This window comes from Colossoma macropomum, unplaced genomic scaffold (assembly GCF_904425465.1).
Source record: "Colossoma macropomum unplaced genomic scaffold, Colossoma_macropomum, whole genome shotgun sequence".
Classification (NCBI taxonomy): domain Eukaryota; kingdom Metazoa; phylum Chordata; class Actinopteri; order Characiformes; family Serrasalmidae; genus Colossoma; species Colossoma macropomum.
In genome coordinates this window covers 18,580,695-18,595,628 of record NW_023494802.1, presented here as the reverse complement: position 1 = coordinate 18,595,628, position 14,934 = coordinate 18,580,695, and the positions used below count along the sequence as shown (strand labels likewise).

Genomic DNA, 14,934 nt, shown 5'->3' with positions numbered 1-14,934 from the left:
GCTTTTAAGTTCCCCAGCAGAGTGATCCAGATCTAATCACCCAACATCAATACCTGACCTCACTAATGCTCTCATGGCTGAATTCAATTAAATTAAATAAGTCTTCCCAGAAGAGTATAGGCTGTTACTGCAACCGAGGAGGGGGCAAATTTCCTATCAATACCTTTGATTGCAGGGGGTGGAAGATCTGCGTGATGCAGCCTGTACCAATACATGGATGCAGACAGATGTTTTAAGTTGTAGGTGCTGAATTATTTTAGCAGCGTGTAGGTGAAGTCAATGTCACATGACTTAAATATGACTTTTTCTTGCGAATGTTTTGCACAATTTCTGTTTATTTTCTGTGTTTAACATATTGGAAGAAAATAAAATATAAAATGTGCCATAACTTTTGCACAGGCCACTATTTATTCATTTATTTATTTATTTATTTGCTCTTCAGTATGTTCATTTTGGCAAATAAACAGAGATTGTGTGTTAAAACGTTCGGAGGTTTGTTCCCTGTAAAGCAGCGTTGTCAAACTCAACCACTAAAAGGGCCATATTAAAAATCTGTGGAAAAAGATTCATCCAATTTCAAAATGATTTATTTCCCTTGTAAATCATTACAGATCAATGCAGTAACCTGTAAATGGTTTAAATGAGCATAAAGTTTATTATGTAATTGTACAAGGTCTCAGTATGAACCTCCTCCAGCTGTACAGACAACATCAACACCATAGTCAGATTCACCCCATACTGGATTGAGCATGTCGGGTGTCGCTGCCCTCACGGCTCTTTCAGTGCGATTTCGGAGATCATCCAGTGTTGTGGAACCAACGCCGAACGCTCTGAGCTGTTGGAGCTTCACTGCCCACGAAAATCACTCTGCACAGTTATGACGGATTCACTCTTACTGAAGTGGAGAACGCAGAACGCTTTCTGCTCAGGGGTCTCATCTCCTCACAGACTGAAGGGAGCAGTCAGAAACTCTATGACCCCCTCTTTCAATTGGATTGTGATTGGTTCCTCGGCACATCACAGTTGTAAGAATATGGCGCTTTGAAATCGGATGAATCTTTTTGAATCACTCTGTTTTGTATGAGTACTTGAAATGTTCAAAATTTAAATGTTCCCTGGAGCTCGGTCTTGCTTGAACTAGACTCCTGGCCTCCTTTCTTTGCTGCACACTTATTAATTCTTGGGCTCAATTTCTGAGCTGCTGGGTGTAAATGAAGCCAGTGCGACTGGTGTGGAATTGTGTAGAAGGAGATGTAACAACTCTCTCATAGATCGCAGTTTGGGTAGGAGAGTCAGAGTGCACATTACATTGCAGTGCATCCTGGGGAGTGAAGTGCAGGGCATTGTGAAACAGGCTACTATTAATAGAAAATTAAAACACTTTTGTGGACCAGATAGGATTGAGTCGCGGGCCTGATCAGGCCTTGTGTTTGACACGTGGGCTGTTAAGGATGTGTTTTCACTTAGAAAATAATTCAGCAATTTTCACTTAAAATTAACTAAACAAATAATTTGACCTGGGATGCCCAAACTTTTGCATGCGACAGTATTTGTTTTTTCCTACCCATTTGAATTGTTCGGACATTTTACGTATCTTAACAACCTACAGGGAGATTCACTCGAAAGAGGCCCTTAATATTCTATTGTGACTCCCGTTAAGATGAAGCAATCTGAACCAAAAAATACACTACATACCTTGACGTATGTGTAATCGATTGCATTACATGCGATGCTGGAAATGATCTCCATTTTCTGTCAGACACATACGGGGGTATGCACCCAGAAGTTGCAAACGAAGGTTAAACGTTGCGATGACTGTCCGGCGCCTACCTCATCGCTCCGGCGCAGGGGCATCCCGGATTGTTCGAAGCTCCATATACTGAGGAGCACATTGCATGTTGTTTCCTTCAGATTGCTTCGTCCTAGAGAGAGTTATTACAGAATATTTGGGGCCTCTTTCGAGTGAATCTCCCTGTAGATTGTAGTGAGAGATGACAGTATCTATATATGCATATGTCTGACACAACAGTTGGTAGAAAATTCTGGCTGAGAATCTGAAGCGTTTAAAACCGTATTAGGCCGCATTGTGGCGTACTAATAGCAGGGTTCGTATGGGTGCTTGAAATCCTTGAAAGTGCTTGAATTTTAGTGTTGTATTTTTCAGGTTTGAAAAGTGCTGAAATTTTGTATAAAATGCTTGAAAATGCTTGAAATTGTACCTGTATTTCTTTCACGACGTAAAGCTATCTGACTGAATAGTTCGGTTATTAGATGGCGAAAAAAAATAAGTCGCAGCCTAAAATGAAAACTGCTCCGCCTGGGTTCGCTTGCGCGTGTGCGATAGTGATGGAAATTTCGGCTCTTTTTGGCGAACCAAGATCATTTGGCTCAGCTCACCCAGAAGTGCCGAATGTTTCGGCTCCCGAACGGCTCTTCGTTATACTTCGTTATACCTCACATTCTGCCTTGTATTAAGTTTCAAAAAAGAAAGAAAGGAAGAAAAACGGCTCTTGGGCAGGAGGCGGCTCCCACCATTCATTTAAAACAGGGGTCGGCAACATGCGGCTCTTTTACTGTCCTGTTGTGGCTTCACAGCTAAATTAGATTTGTAGGTAAAAATAAAATAATCCTCCTTTACAGTAAAATAAAGCTCTGCTGATCGTTCAACACAGTTTAACAGTAAATGGTCTTAAACTCTGGAGTTAATGTAGAACTGCTAATTCACCCTTTAACCCTGAAGATCAGCGCAGACTGCTGGTCACCATAGCAACACCGACAACGGTCTCGACTAGCTAGTAGCTAATGAAAAGACAGAGAGATTTAAGATGAACATCAATAATTTGGAGGCAAATGGACTATTTGCATTTATAAGCTCTCAGCTGGGCCTTTCTGTTCTATTCTTTTTTATTTTTCTGTTTTTGTGTTTTAACGTGTCCTGAAATCTGGGGGTGCTGCAGCCCCCTTAGCTTCCCTTGTGCCTTTACAGATGTGTTAATAAATTGCCAGACTTATTTTTGAAGTGTCTTCTCTTATGCTAATTGGGTTCATTGGGAATTAAGACTGCTAAGCCCTAGAGGTATGTTCTGTGGAGCCGGTGATATGCTGTCTGTATATGGCTCTCCTGACCTAGTTTGTGTCTGTTTCCGTTTTTGGGGCTGTCTTTTCTGACCCAAGTCAGTCTTGATCCGGCTCTGCTAAAACTAGCACCAGGCGCTTGCATGAGGTCCTCAAAGAGTTTGAATTGGATGTGTGTTTGGTGCGGCCTTACCAGTAACAGCATTTTGTGACTGATAATGATTTTAAGATAAATATTTGAGGTAAACATAAAAAATAACTGGTAATTTTGGCAAATATTAAAAAATGACAGTGACTCAAATAGTTTTAGCCACTTCACTCGCTGGTTTACTGATTTAATTACTAAGGCTACGTTTACACAGCAGGTAAAAGTGGCCCGAATCTGATTTTCTCACCAATTTTTTTGTCTGTTCACTTTATCTTTTAAATGTGATCTGTGTGAGACATCAGTCTGAACAGATCAGCTCCTAAACTGACCCACATGCACAAAAGAACAGAGCGTCACGCTGCTTCACGGCTCATCCAGAGGTAAACAATCACGACCGCCAACGAACGCCAGTCGCTCCCGGAGGATCAGCTTCATCTTCACCAGCATCACAGGAGCCATCATGAAGCTTCACTGACTGACAGCTGGGCTCATCACCCAGAATGTGTTCGAGCCGTAAAAAGGGCGCGGTCACTTCTTTGGTTCGCATCCTCGGATTCTTTAAACTCTGCTTTCAGACTTTTACCTGTTGTTTGACGCTGCAGCCTCGTTCTCCTGCGGCCGCGTTCGGACATTTCTTTAGAAATCTCTTCAAACACGGAGGGTTTTGGATGAGTCTCTTCTAATGTTTGGTACAGAAACATCAGCCTAAATGTTTATGAGTCTCAGCAGCGCGAAATGATGACAAATGTCGAGTTGGATTGACATAAAAGTGGCATGAATTCCGATCTGGCTGTTCAGACTGAGTCGCACTGCTGCATATCGGATCGGATTTCAGTACCACATATGAAAGCGTCTCAAATCGGAATTGAAAATGTCAGATTCAGTGTGTTTATCTGTTCACTCAGACACACATCTGTGCCACATATGATGAAAAAGATCTGATTTGGGCCACTTTTACCTGCTGAGTGAACAAAGCCCAATTGTCACTTGTCACCTGCGATTTGTAAACTACGAACTATGATGATTGCCTGATCTTTTACCACTGTATACAGTATCATAACACTGTATTAAAAGAAAAAAAAAACATTACGGTTAAGGTTAGGCAGCAGATCAGATTCATTTTTCTCGGGCCAGATGTCCCTTGTTTTTTCTTTCTCCTTTCATCTTTTTGTCATTTTATTCTTCTGTTTTTCTGCGTTGCTCTTATAATATTTCATTAATACTCTCTTACAACTAACTTGAAGTCATAATGTGAGATCAGTGCTGTTTACAAAAGTCGGGTATTATTGTATATTGATTCCGAGAGATGCATGTCAGTTCCGTTGCTCACATATAAGATATTTTTGCTAAATTGCCAAGACGTGTGGTTGTGTGTGCGACTCACATAGGCTGAGAGCTGGTAAGAGGCAGCCATATTGTCGTCTTATGCTCAAATCTGTGGTTAATCCTTCCATTCAAGCCTGTAAAGGCTGCGTAAGCTAAATCTACTGTTGCTTCACTGAGGAAACGCAGCACTCTACTTCAAGTCTGGTGCATTCTAGCGCAGACTTACAGGCTCTCAGTGTCACTTAGGCCTGTCACAGTATAAATAATAATAATAGTGATAATAACCTTTATTCGTTTACAGCCCAAAGTACTAAATAAGACATGAAATGAAAACACCAGCATATAGAAGAGTTCTTTAAAGAAGTCTAATACAATTAAAACCATTAATCACATAATAGAGTGATAAATAATAAATAATAGAAATGTATAAGACATATATTTCAATTTTCAAGTAAAGGCTAACGTTAACAGATGTGTCTTGAGATGCTGTTAAAGATGTTGACTGTCTTAATCAAGATGGCCGAGTGTTCCAGAGCATAAGAACAGAAGGAGCCCCCTATTCTTTTTATTCAGTCCAAGGATCTGAAGAAGGGCAGCACTGATGGATCAAGGATTAGACTGAGGTATATACACGCTTAAACAGTGTGGTGTTAAGCCAGTAAGAGCTTTAAAAGTAGTAAAAGAATTTTAAGATCAGTCCTGCATGACACAGGCAGTCTGTGGAGATCTTTCAGAATGGTAAGTAGTCAAAACACAGGAATTTTTTTGTTGTGGGGGCTGATAAGTTTCTTAGGACAGGGGTCGGCAATATGCGGCTCTTTTACTGCCCTGTTGAGGCTCCACAGCAGAATCAGATTTGTAGGTAAAAATAAAATAATCCTCCTTTACAGTAAAATAAAGCTCTGCTGATCGTTCAACACAGTTTAACAATAAATGGTCTTAAACTCTGGAGTTAATGTAGAACTGCTGATTCACCCTTTAACCCTGAAGATCAGCCAGACTGCTGGTCACCATAGCAACACAGAAGAACGGTCTCGACCAGCTAGTAGCTAACGAAACAGCACAGAAGACGATAATCAATAATTTGGAGACGAATGGACTTTTTTGCGTTTATAATCACTCCAGCTGGTTTCCTGATACGTTTAACCTGCAACGAGAAACTTAAACACAAAGTCGTGAAGCTGAAGTCTCTCATTCTCCAGCTTCTCGTTCAGATTTTCCCGTTCCACCTTAAAAGGCACAGTGGTGACGCTCTGCTGCCTCAGGCCCTATTTAAGGTGGAACAGGAGAATTTGAACAAGAAGCTGGAGAATGAGAAGCGACTTTACCTTCGTAAAAAAATGAACATTTAAGACATTTTACAAGAAACTGTTCAACTTCTGTGGAGAAGTTTCCTGCCAGAGATGTGAGAAAAGCAGCTATAGCTGATCTAAAGCTTAAAGCAGAGCAAAGTAAGTCTGCGTTTTTGTTTATATTATGTTTTATATATAATACTATACTAGCACATCAGCGCATACTGAGACATATTTACAGCCAAGATGGTGAAATGGACATAAAATGTTCTGGCTCTCAAGGTGGTTTGATGTTTGTTGAAGGGAAAAAAATGGCTCTTCGGTCCAGTTAAGACGACCGTCCTGACCACCTCACACTAAATGGTCAAGATGACGCGATCGCTTGTGAGGCTGGCATTAGCTGGAACAAAGCCTGTGCTGAGGGGCTGGTTTGGCCTGCTAACTAAGCTGTCATAGCTTAGCTTGGCTTTTTATGACTCCGGCACCTGTCAGTTAACTTCTGCTCTCTCAGACATTCATGCGCTGTGGTTTATTTCACTATTTGGGTCTTTAGTCTGTCGCTAAGCTAATGTCAAGTAAGCCGGTCGTGCTACAGATCCAAACACCAAGGAAGAGGTTTAATATTGCCTTTCTGTCCCTTCAGTGGGAATTCATTGACTTGGCTCCCTCAGGTGACGCTGCCCAACCCTAATGTGGTTATGTAGTAATTGTGACAGGCTTAATGTCTGCTAATAAAGAATATCACTGCTGTCAGAAGAAAACCTCGTATCTCCCTTTCTGTCGTTTTTCGGTTTTTGACATAATTTGAAAATACCTGTTGTTCTTTACATTGTGTGCAAATTTCATGAAGAATGGACCAAAAGAAACGACCCAAAATGACTTGGAAAGAATTCTGGTTCCATTGACTTCCATTAAAAGTAAAGTATGTTTTTTCCTTCTCCTGCAAAGTTACCAGTTTGAAGATGCAAGGTTTTCTTCGGACAGCGATATATTTATAGGACGCTTTTAGTGAGGACTGTTTGTGTGGAATGTTAGATGTGGGCCATATGGCACTGATATGAACCCAGTCTTTTGTTTTGCGTTGGAACTACGGCGGCGTTAATGCGCGTCACTATGGCAACACTTACTAGCGCGTGTGGTGGATTTATTCACATTTAAATCAGATACGTCTAATAAGTCAGACCCCCCCGACTACTAATCCATGTTCACACACACAGTCTTATGCACACACACACACACACACACACACACACACACACACACACACACACACACACACACACACACACACATTCATGGTCCCCACACCCCCTCACCATTTCACCTGACCCTTTAAATCCAATTAGAGCAGCCTGAGTGCGCTCTCTCTCTCTCTCTCTCTCTCTCTCTCTCTCTCTCTCTCTCTCTCTCTCTCACATTCACACTGCTTTCTCTCCGTCAGAGCCCTTTTCTCCCTCCTTCGCTGGACCCACTGCTGACTATAAACACAATCCTCCCTCTCTTTCTTTTTCTCGCTCTCGCTCCTCACGCTTTTCCAGAACACTGTGCCTTCTAGGGTGCTTTTTTCCTTTCTTTTTTCTTTTAAGTCTTTTGCATCTTTCCTTCGCCAGCGCCCCCATCAACACCGTGACGCCACCGCCCCTTGTGACAGAAAGAACAGGGGGAAAGCGTTCCGTTCTCTCCCTCTCTTCCTCCTTTTTTTCTCTCTTTTTCTTTTCCGTGTGGATAAGAAAATGACAACCGTGCTGGATCTTCAGCAGATCGCCTGTGCCGTGATCGGCGTGGTGAGTGGAAACGTGTTCGTGCGGTCAGCGCGGTGGTTCGCCTCTCAACAGCCTGTTGATTCTCATCTCAGGCAGCCACACTAACTCAGTCTAACTGTGTGTAATGCGGTGGCTCATACGGGTTACGTTGTTGTTGTTGTTGTTGTTGTTGTTTGTGTCCGAAAGAGAGGACGTCTGTGTTTGACCGGTCAGGTGTCGTGTGTTTTAACCTTTATTTACCTGTAGCTGTGTCAGCTTTTTGTTTATGAGCGGTTTTCCTCACTGCTGACGGCAGTAACTGTCAGTGATTCGTTCAGTCCGAAGGCGTGTCTGTTTCTCTGGTTCTCTGCTTCTCTGGTTCTTTGTGTGAGTGCCAGCCGTCCTGCTGGGTCCCAAAGGGTAGACCTTTGATTTTGGTCTGTGTGTGTGTGCATCTGTGTGTGCATATGTGTGTGTATGGGTGTGTTTGTGTGTGTGTGGGTGGGTGAGATTAAGCTAAAGGGCGGCGTGTGTGCTGTCTGTTGCCAGCAGGGCTGGGTGGTGCTGGGTAAGGCCTACATAGCATATGGAAAGCATCTTTAATCGTACACAACATAGAAAAAAACACTGTTTTTGTCTAATTTATATAAAGATTTGGGTCATGAAATACAGGTTACAGTTCTTCTGCTCTTTTGTTTGATTATCTGCCGCATGCACATCCAGAATATTAGATTATGCACAGTTAAATCAGACGAGGCGTTCTGTGTATAACATTGGTGTCAGATCAAAACGAAATGTTTTTATTTTTTATTCTTTTTTCTTTTATTTCCACCTTTTTTCCATCATTTGAAAGCAAAATGGGAATCGGCTCACTTTGCTGTAATACAAATGCAGAGTTTTGAATGTTTGGGAATGTCTGCACACGACTGCACTGTTGTAAATAAAGGTTCTGTGCAGGTACATTTTTAGTTCATCAAGGTACAACAATTTAAACGTTCCCTCAAAGGTTCAACAGTGGTTTTAAGGTCTGATTGTGAACCTTAAATAAGTGTTTCCAGGTGAAAAGTTCGTATTTGTACCTTTTCATAACCGAATGTTTTAAAACAGAACAGTAAAATAAAAGCCTGGAGACGAGACGGGGTGTGTGGAGTCAGTACAGCTTAGAACATATCATTTCAGTGGATTATGGTTCAGTTATGTTCCCTGACTAAAGGTACTGAGATGGAGCTTTGAGGGATCCACCCCAGTGACAGGAGGGGCACTGCCCCAGTGACAGGTTAGTACCTTTATTTCGGAGAGTGTGGTGGCTCTTTAGCAGCTCAGTACTCGTTGTATCAGCGATGTATCAACTTTTTAAGTGGAAAAATTGAAACAGGCAGGTCTCAAATGAGCCGACTAAATGGTTTGCTTCAGATTTGAATGCTTTGCACAGCAGTAGGTTAATTGGACCTATAGACCACTGTAGTCGTGCATCATTCTGTAGTCCTCGTTATGCCCATATTAGGAACTGAGTAACAAGGGGTAGTGGTTGAAATCTTCCCCTATGAAATGGGACCCTCAAATAAAAAGAGCAATACTTCCGGCCAGTCTGCAGTGACAGCAGAGGAGGGTAAAGTTCAGCTCCTCACTGCTGGGCTTTAGTTACATTTAGGGCATCATACGCCTTCAAAGAGGGGGGCAATTATTTATTATCACCCACCCCTAATTCTTCAGTGATATGAAGCTGAAGTCAGATATTCACCAGCTTTTTGTCTGAATTTCCCCGTTCCACCTTAAATGGAGCAGCAGTTACCTTCTGGCGCTTCAGGTGTCAGAACTGCTGGACTATTTAAGGTGGAACGGGAAATTTAGCTAGACTGCTACCGAGACATAAGTGTACTATTAGCGATTTTTTATGCTTGTTATGAAGAAAACGACCATAACACATTGAAACAACATTAAACTAAGATAAAACATGGCTATCGTAATTTTTTTAACAGAAATTCTCACATTCGTGTGTTTCTTTGCTTGCTTGCACTCCGTTCGGAGGGCCAGGTAGCCCTAACACTTCGCCCTGCCTCTCCATGTCAACAAAAATCAAGACAACCTAGACGAGAATAGCCAAAAAAGAGGGCTAAGGGCTCAGCGAAAGGGGCGAGGGGTGAAATTGGATTGGGCCTAGGTCTTGGTGATAAAGGGTCTTCCTGCAGTATAATGCTTTTATGTTCTGTGAATCTCTTATGCATAAAGTTTTTTGCATAATAATAGCGTTATGCAAAGCAGTAATGTTGTTCATATGAAAAGTGACATTATAAGTGAGTTCAAGCTTCTTGTCCTTCTGGCCCTGTTTGAAAACGATACCGCAGTCTTTGGGAAATGTGACCCGAATATGACACACACATTTTATTACATTGATTTGTTGAGTTTTTTCATAGGTTTACTCCTGTGTGTGACAGCCTTTCAATGCTGAAACATCTGTTGTAAAGAAGCGGGCTGTTAAAATTATGGAGAAAAAGCATCAGAAGATCAGACAGCAATCATATGTCATCCAGCACGCTTTAGATGTTATGAATAGACACACACACACGGTCTGTGGCCACACACTCATACATACTCTCACTCACTCCAACTGTCTCATCTATTTTTATCCCCTGCACCTTCACTATGCTTGAGAATGCAGGGTTTGCAGGTGTGAGCTGAAGAGTGCTGCTGGTAATAGTAGCTGCTGTTGTAGAACTGGTATTTAATTTTTTAGACTAGTTAAATTGAGTATTTTATTTAACCCTTAGAAATCTCAAATTTGGGGGATCTTTTTGGTATTTTTTGGGGTTAATTAAAATTACAATTATAAAGTATTTACATGTGACGGTCACACATGCCATATGTTGTTATTTTCAGGAGACCCTGGGCTACTCAGATATGCCATTGTTTGACATACTGTTATATATATGTATATGCTAACAGAAATCTGATATCGTTATGAATTTGGGTCATTTATGATCTAAAATTTACCCAGCACCTGCTAAATTTAGTATTTTTTTTAATTATAGAGATCTTAAAAACAAGTGCAGTTGCAGTTACCTTTTCAGAAATTGTTAGTCTGGAGTGTCTGTGAGCTGAAACTGCAATAATTCTGATGGTGATTCATTCTGTTGGTTATAATGAGTAAAAATAAACAATTAGCATAAGGTGGACGTTTTTTTTTATTGATTTTCAGTCCTCTTGGATTCATGCTGAGTGCTGAAACTGATACACAGCAAAACAGGCTTTATTTTTAATTATGAAGTGAGTTGCATATTTAATATCGGATATTTTTTAATACTCAAAATCAATCTAAACAGAGCCCTTTGTTTATAATATGAAGGCTGAAAGCAGAGATGTAGTATAACAGTAGTGAGTGGGTTTGGGTGATTTTGGAGCTGATCTCTGGCTGATTGATGGTCACGTGGATGAAATCGCTCTGGACGGTGAGGCAGAGTCTGATCAGTGATCTGATGTGTGAATCATGTCACTGTTTTAACCTTTTGTTGGAATATGAAGGCCAAACAGCAGAGCAATAATATCAGAGCCAAATTACTCACTGATCTGACGTCACAGCTCGATGACGTCATGCTTGCTAGTTAGGGGCGGGTCTGCTGAATGTCCTGATATGTGGATCATGTCTGTAACTTAAACCGTTCTGAAGTTACGAAGGCCAGAAGTGACCTACCGTTTTGCCTGAAAATGGTGGTCTCTGGGTTTACAGCTGTTTTTGAACATCGCAGGAGAAGCACACATCAGACTTGACCTCTGTTAAGGGTTTGTTAGGAACTGGTTTAGGATCAGGACTTTTCTATTCATATCACGAGATGTAAAAGGGGAACAACTAGTCCTGACTGAGCATTGAGAGATAACTGGCTGTTTACATGCAAAGATTTTTGCCGGTCTGATTGAATACGTTCCGATTACAGATTAAGACTGAGGTGTTTATTCTCACTCTACTCAACACTCTGATGGAAAACCTCCGTTTACATGCTCACTACAAGTAATCCGATCCAAAACGACGAGCGTGCAGAACCGCTTAGTGTAGACGTTACCATGACAACCAGCATCACGTGAGTCCAGTCAGAGTGAGATGAGCAGCAGTGAGCAGCACAAACCTCCTGTTTGAATAATATGAAATCAAATTAAGTGCAACGCCCAAATAAAAGGCGACTGGCTGTTTAGCACTATGAGTCATGCGTAATTGTGCCGCAGCTATGCTACAGAAATTTGGTACAGGTGTGGCAGCATCATCCAAATTGAAAATAATAAACCAGCTCATTCTGATCTCGGCCAATTCCAATCAGACTAGAAACGCTTTTTTGTATCAGAGAGCCCTGAATTAATTCTGTGGTAAAGAGAAAACTGAGCAAAGTCGTTTTCGAATCACCCCAAAGCTACCTTAAAAGACTAGTTTGACGAAAAATTACATTTACCCAATTTTTCCACTTAACTCAAATGTAGTTGTTTAGCCAAGATATGTTTGGAGTCCAAATTTAGCTTCTTTGGTTTAGAACTATAGCTATGTTTGCTACTGGCTACCGTTGCCTGCAAACAAACTCATTTGAGTTCTAGTGTTTGTTAACAACGGTAACTTCACCGCTTCATTTCTGAACTAAAGAAGGAATATTTGGGCTCTAAATAACTGATTTACCAGATTTTTTTTTTTACCATTATTGTCTTACTTTCATTATTTTATTATTTATTTGTTTATTTATTTATTATTATTCATATTCATATTTTAATTATGATTATGTATTATTATTTTAGTCATTTTAATAATTTTTTGTTTACTTTTGATCTTATTCTCCTTTTATTTTATTTTGATTTGATTTTATTAACTTTTTAATTATTTTATATTTTCTACGTTTTTTTTGTGTTTTTATTATTAATGTTAAAAAAAAATTTATATACTTACCTGATTTGAGTCATTTTTTTAATTTAATTTACTTATTATTTGATATGTTCTTACATATTATAAATCCCTTGTTCTGTATCAACTCTGCAACATTGTAAATGAGGGTCACCCTCAATGTTCTCAGAGATTAAATAAAGGTTGATTGATTGATTAATTAATTGAAACATGTCTTGGCTAATCATCTACATCTGGGCTAAGTGGAAATTTGTGTGAATTGCCAAAATATTCCTGTAAATGGAATCTTCTTAAGTGCTGATTTCAGATTTATAGTATATGTCACCTTTGTAGGATGATTATACCTAAAGACTGACTGTTCTGTTGTTAAACATACATACCTAAATCTGGCTAAACACTGTGTAAAGTAGAGATTGCTTGATGTTTTTCATTTCCACTCAGATGTTGGATTGGGTGCTTTTAAGTAACCATTGTGGTTGTTGTTTGTGTATGTGTGCTTATGTATATGAGTGAAACTGAGGTGTCCACTGCAGCCATAGCTCTGGCCCAAGCAATGCTCTTGACATACTTTTAAGCGGTTTTGTGGTGCTGTGCAACGGCAAACATCGGCTATGGACGGAAACCAAACACCCACACTTAACCCAGGCGGGCGCACATGCACGTATAGTGAGTTGGGTATGGTCCTCTCTTAAAAGCCTCAGTAGAAAGTGATGTATTACTTCTGCATGTCTGTTCATGGTCAGTCTGTGGCCTTCAGGCTTGGCTGATTTTAATGCAGATATGGAGTTCTAGGCTGCGGCCAGACAGATGTACCATAATCAGGTTATTAGATTAAGGCCGAGCGTCATCCCGAGTGTTATCTGCTACAGAGCGTCTGTTTTTGTATGAGTGAATAAGGCTGAGACGCTGTTTCCTGTTGTGGCGGTGTTGGTGGCCTTGCCTGCTGTAGGTGTTCTGTCAACAACTTCAGCTCCTCTTTTGTCCGTGCAGTTCTCTGACCTCGTCAAGGCTGGGCTCATTCATGACCTTTTGCAATTATGTTTGAAATTTCTCACTCTTGAAGAACTATAATTTGTCCTCTCCTCTTTCTGGTTCCAGGAGCATGATATCGAGACTCCCCACGGAGTTCTTCATGTCACTTTGAGGGGAACGCCCAAAGGCAACCGGCCCGTCATCCTGACCTACCATGACATTGGCCTCAACCGTGAGTTCTCCACCAAGCAGAAAGTGCATCACCAGTCTTTCTAAAGAAGTGTCATACTATCTATCTGTCTGTCTGTCTGTCTGTCTGTCTATTTGTCTATCTACCTATCTATCTAGACGGACCGACCGACCAACCAGTCAGTCAGATAGATAGACGACTGACCGACTGACCAGTCAGTCAGATAGATAGACGACCAACCGACTGATCAGTCAGTCAGTCAGATAGATAGATAACTGACCGATCAACCAGTCAGTCAGATAGATAACTGACCGATCAACCAGTCAGTCAGATAGATAGACGACTGACCGACCAACCGACCAGTCAGATAGATAGACCAACTGACCAGTCAGTCAGTCAGATAGATAGACGACCGACCGACTGACCAGAAAGTAAGATAGATAGACGACCGACCGGCCGACCGGTCATTTAGATAGGTAGACGACCGACTGACTGACCAGTAAGTCAGATAGATAGACGACTGACCGACCAACCGACCGGTCGTTCAGTCAGATATATCGACCGACCAGTCAGTCAGTCAGTCAGATAGATAGACCGACCGGCCGACCAGTCAGTCAGTCAGATAGATAGACCGACTGATCGACCAGTCAGTCAGATATATCGACTGACCGACCAGTCAGTCAGTCAGATAGATAGATCGACTGATCGACCAGTCAGTCAGTCAGATAGATAGATCGACTGATCGACCAGTCAGTCAGATATATCGATCGACCAGTCAGTCAGTCAGATATATCGACCGACCGACCAGTCAGTCAGATAGATAGATCGACTGATCGACCAGTCAGTCAGTCAGATAGATAGATCGACTGATCGACCAGTCAGTCAGATATATCGATCGACCAGTCAGTTAGTCAGATATATCGACCGACCGACCAGTCAGTCAGTCAGATAGATAGAAAGATAGACCGACCCACCCACTCACCGTATAATAAAATCAGTAAAGGAGTTAAATTCCTCCAGTTTCTGCCCGATTGACCTTTTTATTTCGGTGCAAAGCCCAGATGGTTAAGTCAGATATAATGTTATCATTTTGCTTCAAAAACTGTGCAGTTTTTCTGTTTGTCTTGTGCTAAAAAATCTTTCTGAAATTGTTTTTTCTTGTTTAATTCTATGACTTTAAAAATCGAAATCATTTAAAAGTAATGAAACATAATTGCATTACATTAATATAGTAATCTTTTTGATTAGGTTACAGATTAAATTATTTAATCAGTCATCTGTACCCGAATACATTTATAAGGTAACCCTCAAACCCT

At 41.0% G+C, this 14,934-nt stretch overlaps 1 protein-coding gene across 3 annotated transcripts in view; it reads left to right on the top strand.

Annotated features, from left to right (window-relative positions):
- Nucleotides 1-14,934, top strand: part of ndrg3b (ndrg family member 3b) — a 122,093-nt gene that overhangs the window by 73,333 nt on the left and 33,826 nt on the right. For 2 of the 3 annotated variants that reach the window (XM_036590957.1, XM_036590956.1), the window contains exon 4: nt 13,555-13,660. In XM_036590957.1, coding sequence (XP_036446850.1) covers nt 13,555-13,660 — 106 coding nt within the window. Of the gene's footprint in view, nt 1-7,271; nt 7,626-13,554; nt 13,661-14,934 lie in introns of those variants that run through there. The other variant, XM_036590958.1, reaches the window with a different exon arrangement.